This window comes from Physeter macrocephalus, chromosome 8 (genome assembly GCF_002837175.3).
Source record: "Physeter macrocephalus isolate SW-GA chromosome 8, ASM283717v5, whole genome shotgun sequence".
NCBI classification, from domain to species: domain Eukaryota; kingdom Metazoa; phylum Chordata; class Mammalia; order Artiodactyla; family Physeteridae; genus Physeter; species Physeter macrocephalus.
In genome coordinates, this window is record NC_041221.1 from 28,404,305 (window position 1) to 28,424,656 (window position 20,352).

At 47.4% G+C, this 20,352-nt stretch overlaps 1 protein-coding gene and 1 long non-coding RNA gene across 4 annotated transcripts in view; one reads left to right on the plus strand and one right to left on the minus strand.

Moving 5' to 3' along the window:
• LOC114486696 (uncharacterized) overlaps positions 1–12,149 on the plus strand; it is a 17,326-nt gene extending 5,177 nt beyond the window's left edge. Inside the window, exons 2-6 of one of the 2 annotated variants that reach the window (XR_003680877.2) lie at positions 1,604–1,750; positions 2,026–3,610; positions 4,432–4,696; positions 8,721–8,948; positions 11,103–12,149. This is a non-coding gene — a long non-coding RNA (uncharacterized lncRNA). Of the gene's footprint in view, positions 1–1,603; positions 1,751–2,025; positions 3,611–4,431; positions 4,697–7,091; positions 8,699–8,720; positions 8,949–11,102 lie in introns of those variants that run through there. The other variant, XR_008618030.1, reaches the window with a different exon arrangement.
• ANKH (ANKH inorganic pyrophosphate transport regulator) overlaps positions 1–20,352 on the minus strand; it is a 155,290-nt gene that overhangs the window by 42,863 nt on the left and 92,075 nt on the right. For both annotated transcript variants that reach the window (XM_007102336.4, XM_007102335.4), the window contains exons 5-8: positions 14,471–14,641; positions 12,158–12,292; positions 9,896–9,988; positions 6,249–6,344 (exon numbers count right to left, since the gene is read on the minus strand). In XM_007102336.4, coding sequence (XP_007102398.1) covers positions 6,249–6,344; positions 9,896–9,988; positions 12,158–12,292; positions 14,471–14,641 — 495 coding nt within the window. The remainder of the gene's footprint in view (positions 1–6,248; positions 6,345–9,895; positions 9,989–12,157; positions 12,293–14,470; positions 14,642–20,352) is intronic.

The following is a 20,352-nucleotide window of genomic DNA, read 5'->3' on the forward strand; positions in this document are numbered from 1 at the left end:
AAAAAACTAAATATAGGGCTTCCCTGGTGGCACAGTGGTTGAGAGTCCGCCTGCCAATGCAGGGTACACGGGTTCGTGCCCCAGTCTGGGAAGATCCCACATGCCGCGGAGCGGCAAGGCCCGTGAGCCATGGCCACTGAGCCTGCGTGTCCAGAGCCTGTGCTCTGCAACGGGAGAGGCCACAATAGTGAGAGGCCTGCGTACTGCAAAAAAAAAAAAACAACAAACAAACTAAAAACAGAAGTACCATCTGACCCAGAAATCCCACTACTGGGCATATACCCTGAGAAAACCATAATTCAAAAGGACACATGCACCCCAATGTTCATTGCAGCATTATTTACAACAGCCAAGTCATGGAAGCAACCTAAATGCCCATTGACAGACGAATGGATAAAGAAGTTGTGGTACATATATACAATGGAATATTACTCAGCCATAAAAAAGAACAAAATGTGGTCATTTGTAGAGACGTGGATGCATCTAGAGACTGTCATACAGAGTGAAGTAAGTCAGAAAGAGAAAAACAAATATCGTATATTAACGCATATATGTGGAACCTAGAAAACGGTACAGATGAACTGGTTTGCAGGGCAGAAACTGAGACACAGAGGTAGAGAAAAAACGTATGGACACCAAGGAGGGAAAGCGGCAGGGGGTGTGGGTGGTGGTGTGATAAATTGGGAGATTGGGATTGACATGTATACACTGATGTGTATAAAATGGATGACTAATAAGAAAATAGATAAATAAATAAACATTAGAAAAAAAAAGAATTCCTCTTCACACCTGCCATCCTGAAACAGTGCAGTTCAGCCAAAATCAACCTGTGAAATAGCCTATTTGGCCAACCAACAATTTGTCACAGTTACTGGTTTCTTAAAAACCTGCCTCTTTTAAAGTTTTCTGAAGTTTACAGCAGTATGTCTTGCAAGGACTGGCAGGGCCCTGGGGGGCTGTGAAGGCTCTCGGGGTCTCTGGGGCCTTCCCTCCTCCCCACTGTCTACCGTACCCACCTCTGTCTTCCTGCTCCATTTCCTCCGACTCCCCACCTCCCCTTTCTTCTCCTGACCCATGGTCCCTCTCCGCTTCTCCTGATCTGCACTCTCCATCTCTCTGACGCTGTCTCTCCCATCTCCTGCCCCTCTGGGTCCAGCATCCGGGGGCTGCTCGGAGTGACCCTGTAGGCTGTGCGCTACCCAAAGCTGCCCTGCTGGCTCTGCCTACCAGCATCCATCTGCATGGACTCCCATTTCCATTTTGTAAAAAGGGGGTTGGGGAGGCCTCAGCAGCAGCCCAGGCTGTGCTTTGCAAGGATTCTTCCCCACCTCTCTGGCCCCAGAGGGGCCCCCCTCTCTTGGCAACAGCTCCCCCAAACTAGAGCAGTGGGGAGCTTAAGAAAACACCAAATGTTTAAAAAATGCCATTGTGAAGTCAAAATGGAAACTGGTTAACTAAAATCATCTAAAGCTGTTCAAACTTCCCCCTTTAATATGATCTGCTATGAACTTTAGAAAAACTTAAAAAAAAAAAAAAACACCCCACACGTCTGGGGTAAGTTGGCAAGTCTGGTAAATTTAGCAAACCCATCCATTGGTTTCAGCAAACTGGCCTAACATCCCGGAATATGGAGGTCTGTTACCTTTCGAGGGTGCTTCTCTGCACCAAAAGGGCTGTTGAAAAGACACATCCTACCTTGGTTCGCGGTTCTCATCTTACCCCCAAATCTGGAATCCAGGAGGGAATCATGGTAAGTCCCAAGGGGTTTACAAGTGTCCATGTTTCTGTAAGTTTAGCATTACCAGTTCTTCTCCCCAAGAGGAAGGAGCGATGCTCCTGCTTCCTTATCACAAGCTCGTTGCCACCACCCTCTGTCTGTGATCACCATGAGTGTCTACTAGAGAAACGCAGCCTTTCGGGACACACTGCTTATCAGGGGGCTTTATAGTCAGTCACATAAGCAATGGAGACCATGGCTCTACCAGAAGGTTCAGGGCAAAACTGGTTGTTTGCTTCTGACCCCAGCACCGCTACAGCCTTATCCTTTGTGGTCCTGCCTTCTCCGGTGCAGCTCTGATGGCTGGTCTGCGATGCTTTCCCCTCCGTGTGGCCACTACACCACAAGCTCCCACCAAGCAGCACACCACCTGAAGCTGTTCTTCCAAATCGATTTCAACTGCACGTATTTTTGAACTGTGTGTTCCTTCGCCCCTAACAGCGGCGCGTCCGTCCGTCTGCTGTCACCTTGCTAACCCTGGTTTGCACCGTGCCCATTCCTTTGTTGCTATTGAGGGGATTAACTTTTATCTGACGGTTCTACCATTTTGCAGCTAATCTTCTGGATCGACTAAGGCTCCCCCGTCCTCATTCGCGTCAGATGGTCTGAAGAAGTCAATCGGCGCTTCACTAAGCATTCCTAAAGGCAGCTCTGAAGGCAGGAAAGCAAGGTGCTACTTGAGAGATACTTCTGTTTTCCTGCTCTACTCTCTTCCTAAATCCACCTTCTCTTTCAATTGGGCAGAAGGTATTTGCTGCTTTTCTTGAAGCCCAGTGGATCAGACAGACTCCTGGATAAGAAAATGAGGGAAGGACCAACCTCTAGAGTTGGAGAGATACTCTAAATTTAAATTGAAAATCTGTACGAGGGAATAAACACGTACATGCATTGTAGCATTCTGAAATATTTAGTCTCTTACTAACTGTCAAAAGTATCTTTCACAGGCAAAGGAGGAGGTTGAACCCCAAATGTCAGGGCCTGAAGAGTGGACCCATTCTGACTGCAAGGCGAGTTTTTGCCGTAAACAGTACACGTTTTCCTTTGAAAAGTAGTTAGCATCACCGGGTCATGAAGTGTCTGCAGGATCTGTGGGGTCAGCTCTTCTCAGAGTCCCAGGGAGAAGAGCTATTTATGCCCAAAGGATCAGCGCTCAGGAAAGTGCTCTAATCCTAGGTGACGCGTAGAAAGCTGTGCAACCATCAGGAGGCTCGTACTTTGTACACAATATCATCCACTGGAATATACATGATGTGCTGATCATAAGTGCTGTGCTATGTTAATATCCTGACGCTAAGAAGTTTCAAAATTAAAAAAGGGAAAATAGACTTGAGAGTAAAGGGCATCTTCAAAGCTTTAAAAATAGGATAACCTCAGTATAAATAAGGAGATTGTTGCTCATGAGGGGTGGGTGCCATCGGTGCCTTTCTGATCCTTATCTCACAGGTAAGTATTAATTGACTCATGTATTTGTGTTTTGCTTATTGTGCCCCTTCTGTGTCAGGCAGGATGCTAAGCCCTGGGGATAAGAGGTGACCAAGCCACAGACCCTGCCTAGGGAAGTTCAGAGCCTACAAGGAATAATAGATGTGAAGAATGAATAGATAAATACTGTAAAAAGGTGTACGCTTTATAGGGACAGTGAAACGTTGAATTTAGGGGGGGAAAGCCCTAACATTTTTTTCTGTGTATCTTTTAATGGCAATTCCTCTAGCCAAGATGTTGGACCAACTGATTGAATCGTTATAAGGATAATGTATGTGAGACACACCATAAGCTGCCAACTCAGATACTACTGTTTTTAGTGTTGAAGAAACCACCGCTTCAGGCATGCCAGTAAGTGCCTCAGTCCAGAGCCTCAGGACCAGATATCTGTTCCTGCCTGTTGGAAACAGCACAGTACAGAGGAAAGAGCCCCAGAGAATGAGCTTGGAAATCTGGCTTCCAGCTGGCGTTGTTACAGGCAGAACTCGGAGATACTGCAGGTTTGGGTCCAGAGCACTGTAGTAAAGTGAACATCGCGACAAAGCAAGGAAAAAAATTTAAGGTTTATTATTTACGGGTATACCTTGGAGATATTTCAGGTTCAGTATCAGGCCACCACCATAAAGCGCAGGGTGCAACAAAGCGAGTCACATGAATTTTTTGGTTTCCCAGTGCATATAAAAGTTATGTTTACACTATACTGTAGTCTAAGTGTGCAATATAGCATTATGTCTAGAGAACAAATGTACATACCTTAATTTAAAAATACTTCATTGCTAAAAGATGCTAATCATCATCTGACAACTCAGGGTTGCCACAAACCTTCAACTGGTAAAAAAAATGCATTATCTGTGAAGTGCGATCAAGTGAGGTCTGCCAGTACTGGGTACTGGGGCAAGTCACTTAGCCTCTTAGCCTCTCTGGGTCACTTCCTTTACTAAAAAATTATGGGATTTGATCAGTTCATCTCCAAGTTCCTTTCCAACACAGGATTCTGAGTCTCTGTTTCTACGGTGACAAATCTACCCTGAGATACTTCTAGTTACAGATGGTAGGATTAGACTAATTGAATTTATTAAGTAAATAAAACCTCTACATGGGAAATCAAAGCATTCTTCTAGATCTTACTTGGTTATCATTTCAAAATACACTTGTTGCTCTTGTTTGAGAAGTACAGGTTATTGCCCGTGAACTGAAGGAGGGAAGGAATATCCTTAAACCCAGCCCGGTAAAGTTCTCCACTGGACTCAAGCACAGCTGCGGGAGGAGGTTTAAATGGAGAGACAGGAGACCCGGCCGGACTCTGGATAGCAGAGCAAGCAACGACCGAAAGCTCCCAGCTCTCGGCGAAGGACGAGGTCGCAGTCACAGAGCCTGGCGCCCGAACCAGCTGAGCTCTCAACTCCCGGTCACTTAACACAGTCTCCGAAAGCTGAGGTCTGTTCCCGGGACAGAAATCTTCTCTGTTTTTCCCCCAAATACTCTTTTGAACGGTTTCAAGGTTGTGCAGTGTTTCACTAATATTTTAGGGAACTGTGGAAAAACTTGCACACCACAGGGAGAAATAATGCAACCAGGAGAGCAGGGTTGCTGGGGGCAACCTGTCCTGACTCAGGCAGGCATGCTACCAGGGATCCCCCCCACCCCGGGGAGGTGGCCTGGAATAGGCTTCTGACAACCCCCCTTGCAGTTTCCCAGTTTCAGGAGGAAAGGACTGGGGGGAAGGGCTGGGTTGGAGTGACGGGACAGCTGAGGATGCAAGGTCATGACTCAGTGTGACTCAGAGGTGTTAGGTGATGGGCTATATATCTTGTGTTGCCCTTGATACAATCTATTCAGGTGCTGGATCAATGGATCAAATATTACGCTGTGGGTTTTGAAAAAAAATCCGTAAAAGGCTTAAAATGTGTGTCGGGCTTGATTTTAAAGGACCACTAGGAGGGCTCATGTAGCTAAGTGGTTCTTGTGATAATGGCCAGAGGGCCAATGGTCAGTGTGTTCCTGTCATCAGCATCTCCCCAAACCTCTTATTGCCTTACGTCCTCCTTATCGGTCATTTATGATGGAACTGCACACGCCCAGGCACTTCTGCTACATTCTTACATTGTACTATAAAAATGGAGAACTGCTGCAGGACTTAATAGGACACATGTAGTCACAACAACAAACAAGGAACTGAGTTCAAAAGACCCCTATTTCTTTTTATCCTCTTCTCATCTCCATCTTTAGAACCTAAAAGGCACAGTCTACGATGTGAAGTTGATTATACATGTTATTTTCTTACGACTGTTGATAAATGTCATAAACAACCTTAAATTATACACCATGTGCTTTGGATTATAGAGCATGTAGGAATCTTTTCCATGTTCTTTTGAACGTTATGTCTCCTACATTTGAATTACCCAGGGGAGTTGATAAAGGAAGGATGTGCTGTTTATTTAAGGCTGTGCAGAGTCGCTGACAGGCCCTGCCAACAGGGAGGTGTCATCCACACTTGCTCACACCTGCATCCCTGAAGATGGCACAGGGTTTGGGATCCAGTAGGTGCTTGACAAGCAAGTGTTGAATGATAAATAAATAGGGAGGATGCATCAGGTAAACGTAGGAGGAAAGGCACTTTTACCAGCGAAACAAACAACACCAATTAAATTTGGAAAAGGGACAGAGATGGTTATATAGTTGACTCTGGGTATTTAAAAATGGGCTGGAAATTATTAGTAAGAGTATTAAAAATTAAAGGCAAAGCCTGCCTTTCTTCAGCACTTAAGAAGCCCTTAGAAACGCCAGAAGTTGACCCTCTATTCTTAGACTCAACGCCCTCCTTGAACAACGATCGCTCATATTTTGGGATGAAAATGTCTTGAAGAGGTCGTTATCTAATCGAGCACAACATCGCATTATGGAATACAAGACCTCTCCCTTTAAAATGGCAATTACCCCCCTTTCCGAAAACAAACACAGGCGGGGGCGGGGATGGGCCTCTCCTTACCGTCAGCGACAAGGCCATGCAGACGAACGTGAACTTCTTGATGTGTGCTGCCGCGACCGTGTTGCTTGTGCTTGCCAGCTTATTGCTGGGGTTACTCTAGGGGGGCAAGAAAAGGCTTCCGGTTATGCTGGGCTGACCACACGTGCATCTCACAGAGCGTCTGGTTTCTGTTTTATTTGATGCGTCTAAAGTGTAGATGTCAAGTGACAGCTTGGAAGACAGCTGTCACTCTGAGTCTCTCTCAGACAGCTGTCATGTTTCTTTTTTTTTTTTTTTTTTTTTTTTTTTTGGCGGTACGCGGGCCTCTCACTGCTGTGGCCTCTCCCGTTGCGAAGCGCAGGCTCCGGACGCGCAGGCTCAGCGGCCACGGCTCACGGGCCCAGCCGCTCCGCGGCATATGGGATCTTCCCGGACCGGGGCTCGAACCCGTGTCCCCTGCATCGGCAGGCGGATTCTCAACCACTGCGCCACCAGGGAAGCCCAGCTGTCGTGTTTCTAACCAGAGGGACCTCTGGCCTGAACGCCCGGCAGTGTCTCCTGAATGAGTCCCCTCTCCCGGGCGCTGGGTGCCCACCCAGCTAGTCCAGGGCCCCAGCCCATCCTGCAGTTCCCGACCACCCCGGAGCTCTGCAGGCAGGCGTGGCATCTGGGCCCGTATCTGAGGGCACGTGTCAAGGCCCTGTGAGGTGCGCGTTTGCTCTCCGAGATAAAGGACTGCGTGTCTCACCCATCTCTTTATTTTATTTTTTAAAGATTTTTTTTTGACGTGGACCATTTTTTTTAAGTCGTTATTGAATCTGTTATAATATTGCTTCTTTGTTTTATGTTTTGGTTTTTTGGCAGCGAGGCATGTGGGATCTTAGCTCCCCGACCAGGGATTGAACCCGTACCCCCTGCACTGGAAGGCGAAGTCTTAACCACTGGACCGCCAGGGAAGTCCCTCACCCGTCTCTTTAGCTCCTGCAACTTAGCACCATCTTTCTCGAGTAGAGAAGATGCTCAAACAGGCTTTGTTAAATTGAAATGTAAGCAAATGATGCGGATGGCCCAGAGGTCCTCTGACACATGCCCGAGGGCTTGCTGGGGCCATCCCAGGGTCACTGCTAGGCGCGCCCGTCACCCAATCGAAACGAGCATCCGGCCCTCAGCCTTGAAAGGCAGCGGAGGAAAAACAACGCCAGCCTCCTTACGGATCCCATGAGTCCCAGAGCTGACTCACAAGAACTAATAAGAACCTCCTGTATAAAAAAAATAAATAAAATAAAATTCAAAAGTTCCAAACAAGAAAAGAACAAACGGCGAGCCCCTGTCTCCCATATCCAGCCCAATGAAAGACACACAAGCAGAGGTGTTATAGGTCCCACTTGCAAAAGAGCTTTTGATGTTTGCTTCCGCTGAGGCAATCTCTCGAATCCCTTCCCCTTTATGTCACCTCTGGAGGGGTTGACATTTTCTTTACTCCGGTCTCTAAAGCACATCTGCTTTTCTGAAAACCAGACTGTGCACAGTGCAAATCACAGCAGGTAGGACATCTCTCCGTCTCCTCTCCCCCAAGGATCTGCGAGGGTGGTGCCCCGGTGGCCTGGGCGAGAAGGAGGCCACACCGGAAAGAATTAGGAACCTCCAAAGGCACACGCCACCCATGGTGACAGCCACGGGCCCCGGCTCCTTCAGGTGCGCTTTTATTTTGAAGATAGCAAATATTTCTGCCAGTACGGTTGGAATAAACTAGCACATATCATTAGATTAGCATCCGTGTCTCACCTTGTTTGCTCCATCTGCTCTTTCGCAGAAACATAGCCTTTTGCATGTAATAACTGAACAGTAGAGAGAATCTGGACGAGTGGAAAACTCTCCCAGCTCACTGTTTAGCTAGAAACAGCAGAAGGTATGTGAGAAATTTTAAATCTCTTATTCTGGAACGCACAAGGAGGCTAAGGATTTCAACTGTCAGCGCAGCAGATTCTGGAAGTCCACACAGAGGTGTCTTAAGGTTCGGGCGAATAGGTGGCACTCATGGGAATGGCTTGGAGTAGCGCGGTGGAATGCATGGCAACGATGCGGGAGGTTTCAAAAGGGTTCTGAGTAACTCCAGCATCTGGCTAGAGGTACGCTCCTTCAAAGAATTTCTTTTGTAGCGCCTAACCTCTGTGATGGTGAATAAAACAATGCTTTTCTTGGACGCTCTTAGTGAAACCGTGTAGCGCTGTATTGTTAAGTTTTACTATTTCAAGGTAGCCCAAAACAATTTCAGATGAGAGGCTCACAGCCAGGAGGTTCTAACACTTTAGAACCTGTTATTGAGTTGTATTATCTAATCTTATATTCCAAGAGCTAGACATTTAGCAAGGTGACTCATATCCATTTTGGTTTCTGAGGACTTACTTCTATACACATGTTCCTTGACATGAAAGCACTGATTTCTATCAATGGAGCGGATGAAACCCACTCAAACACAGGTCTCTCCTCCAGGTGACTCCGGCCTCCTGAAGTCCACTCTCAAAGGCCTAGGAAGCAGGGATCAAAAGAACTTTTTCGGAAACACTCTGCATCCTAATGTCGTGAGTGAATGTTGGCCATCAGCGGAGGGTCCAGCTCATCGTTTACTGGGGAAGTTCCACAGCCAGTAAAGAGTTCTGGGCAATAGCTCACCCTCTCTCGCGTGAGGCTGCGTGGTGGCCATCCCTGAAGCACCTGGAGGTGAGTTGCTATTCGTGGGTGATTGATTATAGGTGTGGGAATAGAGGCAGGTAATCTGCTGGGGACCCTGGTGAAGAGGCTTCCTCTCCTCACCTCCCAGGGCTCTTTTTGGGATCACATGAAATGACATCAGCAATGGCTCTGAGCTAGTTCTACAGAAATTCAAGGCCAAACAGTTGCTATTAAGGGTACAAGTGGCAGGTTCTGTGCTTCTTTCCTATTTTTTATTTTAAAACATTGTACACTATCTTGCTGGGGGGTCTGTTTTTCTACTTATCTGTTTCAGGATACAAGTCTACTGGTTCAAATAATTAAGCTTTAATGAAATAAGCATTTCTCAAATGATCTGCACGCAGGTCAGTCCTGACCTGGCCTCAGGTTACAGGTCTGAAGGCTTATGCACCTTCCTGGGCTGTGTCAGCAGCTGTGGAAGGACACAGTGGTCGTCACCAGAGGCTTCCAGCTGGAATAACTGCGCTGCATCCCAACCAGCCTGGACCCATGGCTGCTGCATGGACAAGTTCGGCGTGCATGTACCCCAGCACCCCGCAAGAGAGCCTTAAGCTTATGAACTTAAGCACACAACTTCCTGTACCTTCACATCTGCTATAAAGTATCGGTTTAACTAAAAAACAACAAAAGAGAAATGAAATCCAATAGACTAAAATTTTTTGAGAGTATAATTTCCCTTTTGCAAATAATTTCTCGACAGGAGTAACCTTGAAGTGAGTATCGGTTTGCAGAGGCATCATGGGAGCAGCATCAAGGCAAGCGTAAATCCGCCTCTGTTATTTTCTGAGTTACTTCCGCCAGCCCCAAAGCCTCATTAACCTTGCAGAGGGAGGTGAGATTAGAAACATCACGGCGTCCGTCAACGGCGATCCCTGTCTATCAAACACTCATTTTAAAGAGTGTGTTTCAGAAGCCACGCCGCACGGGGTTCTCACCTTGTCAAAAGCAGGGTAGACAGCACGGATTTCCGTCAACCAGCCATATGGCATGTGACCCACGGGGTATGTGGCTGTCAAAATTGCCACGGCCTGCAAGAGGAAGAGCTGGCAGTTAGTAGGGCATCCGCAGAGCCTGTGTCCAGCCACTGCCTGCCGTCTGCCACGTGGCAGAGCAAGCCGTCTCGGGTGTGGTCCCCACTGACAGGTCACTCCACCCTGGGTGACAGCAGGGCCACCCTGTGGGTGGCCCTGGAGCAGGAGGAAGGGCCAGGCGCTCCCCTGCATCCCGGGAGTGGGCTGAGTGGACCCAGGGTGTGCACCTGAGACCAGGGGGATGCGTCTAGTTCTACATGAATCCAATGAGGAACGGGTCCAGATCACTGCTTGAGAAGCCTAGATTTCAACCCAGGTCCACCAAATTCTCACTGAGCTAAACCAAACCGTCTAGTCTAGCCCAATTCTGGAGTCTCCAAATGCGATTCTGAGCCCCACCCCTGCTCTCTGGATAGTCTGCACTCAGCGCCCACCGCTCTCTGCCTCCACGCCATCCTCCAGGGAAGCTGACGGTGTGTGCCGGTCGATGGCTTTATGGTATCCTCCATCCAACTCAACTCATTTTCAATCTGTTCAGCCACGAGAGCCCAATTTTGATGTTTAACTTATGAAAACTAAATTAATACTTCTCACAGGAAGCCTCACAGGTTCTTCCATGAAAATGAGTTTCATTTCTTAGGTGAATGAAGAGGAAGAAAATTGAAAACAGAGCACCTAACCCTACATTTTTGGCAAAGTTCAACTCCCTGCCTAGCTAGGACAGGAGGAATCAGGCTTCGCCTGTTCTAATTACCATAACAGCGATGCCAGGACCGTGAGTGAGGCGGGTCCCCACCGGGTGAAGACACTGCTGTGAGGGGTGGGTGGTGGCATCAGGCAGACCCGGGTTCAAACCCACTTCATCACTTCCCAGCTGTGTGAAGCATGAACGCGCTGAGGCCCCGTTTCTGTTCCTCCAGCAGAACCACGAGAATAACGATATCCATCGTGCAGGGGTGTCGGCAGTCAACGAAATGTCCATACGTGCCAACATTATCAGAAGCAGACGATCAGTTTATGTCAGTTCTGTCACCCTAATGCTAAGGTCTGTCTCTGTGCACTGAGGTCATTTAGAAATGGCTCTAATGTATAATGTCTTGGTTTTTTTTAGGGGATGATGGAATTCTAGCACACAGGTGATGGGGGTCCCACACTTTTTACTGGGCAACTGAAACTGAAGTATCGAAGTAAAAAAGCTGCTATGTTACAGAAGCCAGCCCAGATGGCATTCCTGATTCAACCAACAAAATCCAGGAACCAGTGGAGACAAGGGAGAACCTTCTGCTTGTGATGTATGTGCCTCTTGCTCCAAGCCAACATGAGCTGCTTCCCAGGACATGGAAACTGGCAGCAGAGACCCCAGCCTGGAAACATGCTGACAGCACATTCAAGGGCTCCTGTGTAACCAGGAGGCTCTCATGAGTGGCCACCAGCCTTCCTGAAGGGTCAGCAGTTCCCGAGACAATTAATTCTCCAGAGGGCAGCGGAGGAGGAAACAAATGAAGTCATTCTACTCGTTCATACCATACTTGAAAGACGGAAAAAAGGGCTTCAACTCTGTCTTTGGAGGAGCTGCCAGTCTCCAGATCAGTTTCTTGAGTTGAGTAAATAATGGAGACCCTCCTTTGGAGGAGGGCAGATTGCCAGAGTACATAAAGCCATGGTAGGTTCGGTACAGGAGGTGGAGAAAGGACAGGTGAGACTAGGTGGGTCGAAACGGAGAAATCAGCCCTTCACCCGCTGGTACTTTCACTTCTGCTGCTGTACGTGGCATGTTCCACTGTCCTCTGCAACTACAGCAAAGAGGCACCATGCTGACTCCATGGGGAAGTGGAGAGGCCGTTGAGTGGAGAGAGAAAATCTGGATTCTAACACTAGCCCAGCTTCTTGCTAGTTGTGTGTCCCTAATCTCGGTTTTCTCATATGGTAAAAGGGAAGGATGAAGGCGATATTTTCTCCCATACTCATAAAAATATAAAATCACATGATTCTAAGTCACTGATGGAGATCCTTATGGGTTCCTTGTGTGAAGGTGTCACATAATTTAATATCACAGAATTTCTTGAGCTCTCAAGAGGACTTGGAAACAAATTTGTAATCCACCTCCCCTGCACCCAGTTTTTACACAGTGACCGTGGGTACCCACATCCCCAGAAGCTGCCCTACCTCCGTAGCCGCAGAACTGCCACCAAGGTCCCGGGAAACAAAGAGGTTGACGATAGGCCTACTGATTCTCTGTGTAGCCAAGATGAGAGCCAAAGGCCACCAGAAGCTCAGCATCTTTCTTATTGTTGCATCTCCCTGCATCAAGAAAAGGGGATAAAAAGTTCACTGAACTCTGGAAGCAGAATAGAAGAAAACAATTCAGAGTCAAAGCCTTTTCTTTCGATATCAATCATGAGTCAATTCACTATACTTCAAAATAATATAGAAAAAGCCTCTGCAGACAAGCCAAGTTGAATTAAAGTAAAATGTACAGTCTTAATAGAAATGAACTCAGACAGCTGGCAAGCTACTGTGAAATCAAAACACACATTTAAGCTTGATGGATCCAAACACCTATTTTCCAAACAGGGCAACTTTAACCCAAGCAGAACCCAACTTCATAGCCCAAGAAACAGGCTGGAAATTAGTTTCTGTTTAAATTATCAAACTGACTGGCTAGAAGCCATGTCAGTAAGAGGTAACTCTTCGAAGTAAAACATTGTTATACTTTATTTTGGAAGCAGTCTGCACACGAATGTGCCTAATTATTTGGGCACTGTATAAATCTACTCAGAGGTTCCTATTCTCAAAGCTCTGACAGAAGTCATGTAAATGTTCAGAAGCACAAGCAAAATAAAAGCATGGTAATGAGAAGGCGACTTATTAAGAATTCTAGAGCAAAGATGTGAGCTATCTTTAAAGCCTGGCTTTCATCATGTGATTTTGGTTTTGATTCTTCATGAAGGTAAGAGTTCCATCATGGAACCATCTCAGTCACTTTAATTTATTTCCCTTTGCTGGTAGCTGAATGTTGGGATGGATTGTTACCATCAAGACCAATGTGATGTGGTTGTCCTTATGATGGAAATATTGTAACTAGATCTGATATTATTGAAGGCCTGACCTCAGATCAAGGTGGGCGGGCAATACAGTTACTGGTTTTTTGGTTATTTTTGGCTGCGTTGGGTATTTGCTGCTGCCTGCGGGCTTTCTCTAGTTGTGGCGAGCGGGGGCTACTCTTCGTTGCAGTGTGAGGGAAATTTCTCATTGCGGTGGCTTCTCTTGTTGCGGAGCACGGGCTCTAGGCGCGTGGGCTTCAGTAGCTGCAGCACACGGGCTCAGTAGTTGTGGCTCGCGGGCTCTAGAGCACAGGCCCAGTAGTTGTGGCGCACGGGCTTAGTTGCTCCGCGGCGTGTGGGATCTTCCCGGACCAGGGCTCGAACCCGTGTCCCCTGCATTGGCAGGTGGATTCTTAACCACTGCACCACCAGGGAAGTCCCGCAATTACTGTTTTGACATGACAAAAGTAACTTGTGGTCAAAGGTGGGATCAAGGGGTGGAGTGCGGTAATTTATTCAAGGCCATATTTACATAAATATATATATATATATAAAATATACATAATCATGCATATCTGCCTTATATCTAGATGGATACCAACCCAAATGATACCTAAGGATAGAGAAATTAGCAAACATATAAGTCAGATACTGTTTATAATGATGATGAAAAGAACGCTTTGGTCACTTGTATAAGATTGTATCTTGCTTGTACCATATTCACCTTGCAAGGGACAGGCCAAGCTCTGCCTCCATCAAGGGGGCTTTTTAGACCTCATCCCTATCTACCTTCTCTCAGCCTCAGTGAGAGAAGTTCTTGAACTCCCATTGCAGTCTCTGTACTTTCTTGGGTTCATGTCTGAATGTTGCTTCTGTGCTGGATAAGCCAAATGGGACGTAAAGCTGCTTGAGGCCAGAGACCGTATTTAAAAATTTCCTGTGTTGCCCTGTGGTACCTAAATACTCTGCTCCCTCCATAGAAGGCACCTGAATGAGTGATTGTGTTTGGCCAGTACAGAAAGTACAAACACAGCCTGGATCCCTGGTGTGAAATTAAAAACAATCAAATGTGAGTTCAATGGTACCAGGGGTCCTAAAATCTCTGTCGAGCGCAGAATGACTTACTTTTGACAACAGAGAGTAAGGAGGACGTCAATGTTGTGTCTCCTCCTCGGCCTGACATGACTCACTGTGACTTGGTCTCCTCGTATGGAGGCAAGGAGGCTGGAGAGTGACCTCTAAGGACTCTTTCATCTCCAGAGTTCATCAGTTCTCCAACTGTCTTTCCCTGTGGACACTATGAAGCACTTGGCCTTGAGATAGAACATCCCAGAGCATGTGCTTGTTACACTGATGTCTCGTTTCATGCGTGTGGGGTGAAACTATATTCCACTTGGATGTACAGACAGGATGTCCTCGAGGTCTAAGGACCTACCCCCAGCTCCGGTCCACTCCTGTCCGGGATGATGTCGTGGATGTTCTTGTAGTAGCCCAGGCACAGGGTGGTGCAGCGCACAAGGGCACCCATGTACAAGGACAGGATGGGGATGAGCAGAGGCTCTCTGCACTCCAGGTGACTGTGAAGCAAAATGGCGACAAAAACGACCTGAGAGATGGGGAAACAAGAACAAGTCAGTAGGGAGAAGACGGAACCAATCAATGGAAGCGCAGCCCGACCTCTTGCGCCCAGGTGAGATGTATCTCTGAGCGAAAACCTTGACACTGATGAGAAGGAGAACAGAAACAGTATTGGGCTACAGCTCAATACTGCTCTCAGAGAATTCAGGGTCATGCATTTGGGATTCACTGGAAGAGCACACGATCATTCTGTTATATTCACCCTTAAGATTCTTTTAAGGCAACTGCACATCTGGTTAAGGTTATCGATTAAAAAAAATCTAGAAACTTTGGATTCCCAGACTCCAAAGGATGCAGAAGAGCTTTGCCCTATCGATGTACACATGTAATCCACACCAGAGGACCTAAGTGACCTTCCACAAAGGATAGAACAGTGACCAATGATGGTACACAGAAAAATGGACATTAACATTTACAACATGGAATCCACTAAAAATGCTGTAAAACACCAATGTCAATTATTATAAAACAAGATAATTAAAATTTAAGATATTAACTTACAAAAGTGGCATAGGTCAAAAAATACAAAGTCAAGAGGGATTGAAATAATAGTAAAGTGTCAATCTCTACTGAACAGTACAAGCTCTAAAGCAAATTTATCAATGTATTTAACCTCCCATCCTGCAGAAATCAGAGAACCAGCCCCGCCTCCGTCCAGAGTCCTTCCTGGGAGATTCACATGTCTGGAAGACCACTGAGGCGTATTGAGTGCACAAATAGGGTAATGAGGGAGGGGAGAGATTGTCTGGGTGACATCAATCTTTTCTGTTTGTTTGTTTGTTTAGAAACTTATTTGTTTAATTTATTTTGAAGAGGAACACGGTGATTAAATATCAAGATTTATAAAAAGTCTACATAGTACCTTTGAACCCCATCCATCCATTTTCTATCCATGACAGCAATGAATCTGTTTGATTATTTTCAGGAATAATATTCTAAATATTTACCAACAGCCTGAACAACTGAACAGAACAGACGACGTGCCTGGCTGTTATGGTAAGAACCAGCTGAATATCAGCCCTACATTAGTTCTGTATTGGTCCTTAGAGATTTTTGTTAAGCAGTATCCATTTTCCCCTCCTTCTTTTATTTATTTATTTATTTTTAATTTTTAAAATTTTACAGTTTTGGGGGGGGCTACATCAATCTTAATAGCCAAACATCCATGGAATGATAGGCTTGTGAAATATACCACCACTAAATGATCCTGACCAAAGGAGGCGTACCCTGATCACTGCATTCTCAAGAAATCAGTGAGGACAGAAAGTTAAAAAAGAAGCCGGAGAATGAGTACAGTTCATCAAATGAGTGCGTTCAGTTGCCACAGGGAACAGAGAAAAGCAGGGTAATCCAGAGAAACTCTTCTGAACGAAATAATAGTATTAGATGTTAGAGGAGGTTTGCTTGTAGCACAGACAGACACTTGTGCCCGGGTTGGTGTTCTCAAACCGGTAAATGGGACAGAGAGGTCCTCAGGGGAATGCAGGGGACAGAGCTACCGCCTGGCTGCATGGACCTGACCCGGCTGCCCGCAGCATGGACGCGTGAGTGTCCACTCCCGCTCATGATCACACACTCACATTCACTTTCACCGAGGATACAGGGGAGCCCATTGATGGAAATAAAAATGCCCGTGACCGTCTCCATGCCTGTTGCTTCCCAGCGGAACAAACGTACTGTATTAACCGAGGGACGCAAAGACCAGCTGGGGGAAGCCTTGTGAAGGACCCACTGTGTTTGGAACAGAAGATTGAGTTCTGTAACGTGGCCAAGATGCCCATTTCTTTCTCTAACTAATCAGAGGCCTTAAGGGGCCCTAACATGCAAACAGACTAGTCTGTCTGCAGCAAGCTGAAGATTCAACATACACAAACCTGCAGTGTAAACGAAGATGGTCATGTTTAGAGACTGAAAACACACTGGAGGAGAAATGGATATGTGAAGACCAACCCCTCGTCTGCCCAGCCCAGAAAGGCTCCCGGGGACGCCATCAGGATGGCCAGGCAAGACGAGCACGACCAAGGAAGGGGATCTGGAAGTGAAGGAAAAGGGAGGGGGAGGGGTGGAGATGAAGAGAAAGCGGCCCAAGGAGCAGAGCAGGCTAGAGTGTGACAGAGGGAGGGCAGGAGGCCCTGGGCCGGTAGCGATCAAGGCCGAAGTGAAGATTTTCTCGGCCTCCCTCACGTTGTTAATAGCTTGATGCCATGTGGTCCAACACATACCATACATCTTACATCTTCACTGTGGGTTGTAGCATTCATTCATCAACTTAAAACAACACCTGGGCCTTTTGCAATTCAATCCAGAATTAAGACTTTTGATTCTGATAATACCATCATCAAAACTGTGTCGGATTATTTCCTGCGGGTCACCTACTGCCTCAGTGGTGAGGATTTTCCCAGGGAAAGCCTGCTACGTGCTGGCCCCGTCCTGGGTGCTGGGATTCAATGACAGATACGATTGTCCCAGGCTCTGTTCTCCTGGAGCTGACAGCCGAGTGGGGAAGGCAGAAATGGTAATCAACCTGTGAAGGAAAGAGGGCAGTGGTGCTGAGAGCCAGGCTGCGGGGCGAGGGAGGGCGCCCCATGTGGGGTGCATCTGAGCCGAGACCCAGTGCCTTGGCAGGAGCCGGCAGGAGCCAGGGTTAGGTGCGGAAAGCCGAGGCGGGGCATTTCCTTCCAGGCAGAGGATCCAGGCAAAGCCCCCAGGGGGAGGCGGCTCGGCCACACTGAAGAGGTCAGAAAGGAGGACCAGCGGCTGGAGGGCAGAGAGCAAGGGGACAGAGGAGAGTGACGGGGCTGGAGAAGAAGCAGAGCCTGTGGGTTTTCAGCACCTCGTAGACCATGATCAGGATTTTGGCTTTTTATCTCAAGAACAGCAGGAGGTAATTTTAAAGCAGGTTCTAGGCAGGGGGTGAGATGGCCAGAATTTCACTGAGAATAGAGCCCTGTGGTCGCAGTGGGGAAGGACGGAGGAGAGCCAGAGCCGAGGGGCAGGCCCGAGTCAGGAGGCATCTCTGAGATTTCAGGTGGGAGGGGTGATCCCTCAGACCAGGGCGAGGGCAGCAGAGATGGGGAGAAGAGGGCAGATAAAGGAACGTCTAGGATTAAAAATTTTAGACGGATGGTCCTGAAGAGGGACGCTCCTAGGGTGGCTCCCAGGTTCCTGAGCTGATGGCAGGGGCGCAGATTCATTCAAAACACAATCTTCAAGACCATGAAGAGTATGAATTGAGGCTTACGACGCCTCTGCAGGATGTGAGTGGAAATAGCACAGAGATACTTAGGTGGCTTGTCTAGAGCTTGGAAGAGAGGGCTCGGCCACAGATATTTATTTGGTGATCATCAATCGTGTTACAGATGGTTTAAACGTAGGGCATGCGGTAGATTCTTCATGAATAGAATACACAGTAAGGAGAGAGATGGATCTCGAGGAACTTCAGCCCTTACACATCAATAGATGAGCTCGGCCATCAGAAGTGGGAGAAAAGCCAGGACGTGGTGGTGTGAGAGCCAAGGGGAAGGGGTGTCTCATGGATGAAGGGGCGGTCAGCAGAGTGAAGAGTTGCTGCGACATCCATTCAGTCAACAATTAGTGCCCGCTGGATTCAGTGGCAGGAGGGTCACTCGTGAGAGCCGTGTGGGTGAACTGACGGGAGAGGAGGTCAGCGTGGGGTAGGTGAAAGGAAGAAAGAGCAGTGAAAAAGTGGAGACAGCGAGAGGAAACTGGCCTTCCAAAAGGTGTGGCTGGGAAGCAATAGAGAATTGTAGCTAAAGGCATACATGAGAAGAAGCTTGTTGTTGCCGTCGTCATTGTGTTAAGATGGCAGATGTCTGAGCACGTTTCCATGTCAAAGAGAAATGATCCAGGGGAGAGAGAAGGAGTCACTGATAACCCATCGAATAAGGCTCCTGAGAAAGCAGGACAGGATAGGCTTCAAGGCACAGGCGGAAGAAGTGGCCTTGGACAGAGGAGGGACACCTCCCCTCCTGTAATGGGAGGGGGAACGGAGATGAGGCAAGGGTCTGAAAGTGGGCATGTGGGTTTAAATTTCTCAGTGAGGTAGGCAATGAGGTCACCTGCCAGGGAGAGTGAGGTGGGTGGAGACCCTCTGGCATGGTTACTAGAGTCCGCTGAGGTGAGTGATGAGGGAGAGGAGAGTGATGAATCTATACTTTGATCAGTTTGTCCCGCTGTGTAACTTTTTGCTGGCGTGCTTGCTACCTGGGTGCAGGTGGGGCAAGGTACACACCACTGGGTGGTTCAGGACGGGGATCTTGCCCGAAGGCTGAGATGGAAAGGCAGGAGACAAAGGGACCTACAGTAGTGCAGCCAGATTACCCGGCTGGGACCCTGGGATCCCATCCCTGGGATCTCAGCTGACTTCAGAAGGCCAGGGCTGCTGACGGCACAAAGGGGAAAGTACTAGAGGTCCCCCTGAGGCCCAACACCCCAGGAGAATCCTCATTTGATACGGAGCAAGCTGAGAAAGTCTAGATGATCACGAAATAAATCAGAAACATATGACTGTTACGATAATGGTGACACAGAAAAGCATGGCATGTTGGAACCAAAGCAAGAGGGTTTTTTTGTATTATGATGTGAAATTAATTAGCTTAGTAAAAATTTTTCAAGCTGGGAGTTGCCACTGAAATTCAAGGCATTATAAACTCTTTTCATTTTATCATTGGCGATTACTCCCTGTCTATCTATGCCAAGGTGGTATTTCAAAGGACTTTGCCTAGGATCTATTTATTCATTACCAAGTCTGGTAATTAACAAACGCTTTCAAGTAAAGAGAGGACTGAAGCTGGCGGTAGGATGGGGGAGCAAAAGACTTAAGAACAAACACTGAATTTATTCCCCCAACCAAACTGTGGCAGGAGCTCCAACTGTAAGGGTTAAAATAAAAACTTCACCAGGAAAAGCCCAAGGCCAGATGGCACCTGAATCCAGCTTCCATCGCCCCTACTCCCCAGTTATGTTTATTCTGAACTTTTGAGCCCTCCCAACAGGCAGGGGCCAGGACCAGGTTTAAAATTAGGAAGGAAAATGGCCATGGGAGCACTGGCAAAGAATTGCTCAGGGATATGATTTTTTCCTCTACCCTTGGATGCTGCTAGATTTATCTTAGGCAAAGGTAGGTGGGTTTTTTTTTTATTTTTCTTTTGCTTTCGAGATAATACATCTACAAATGCTCACTGAGCTGCTGATGCTGATGCTGAGAATAAGAGCTGTTTCCTTAATTTCACATTAAGTGATTAGAGAGAACAGGGCAGTTTAGTCCAACCCTCAGAGGATGAATTAAAAGTAAGACCAGGCAAAAAAATCTCTAATAACTCACCAAGAAAATTAACAAAGATATATCAAAGAACGACGTTAGCTAGTATTCAAGCATGTGCGCGTACACACACACACACACACACAAGATGATGTTAGCAGGAAGTAATTTAAATGACTTTTAGGGGCTTCCCCGGTGGCGCAGTGGTTGAGAATCTGCCTGCCAACGCAAGGGACAAGGGTTCGAGCCCCGGTCCGGGAAGATCCCACGTGCCGCGGAGCGACTGGGCCCGTGAGCCGCAACTACTGAGCCTGCGCATCTGGAGCCTGTGCTCCGCGACGGGAGAGGCCGCGATAGTGAGAGGCCCACGCACCGCGATGAAGAGTGGCCCCCGCTTG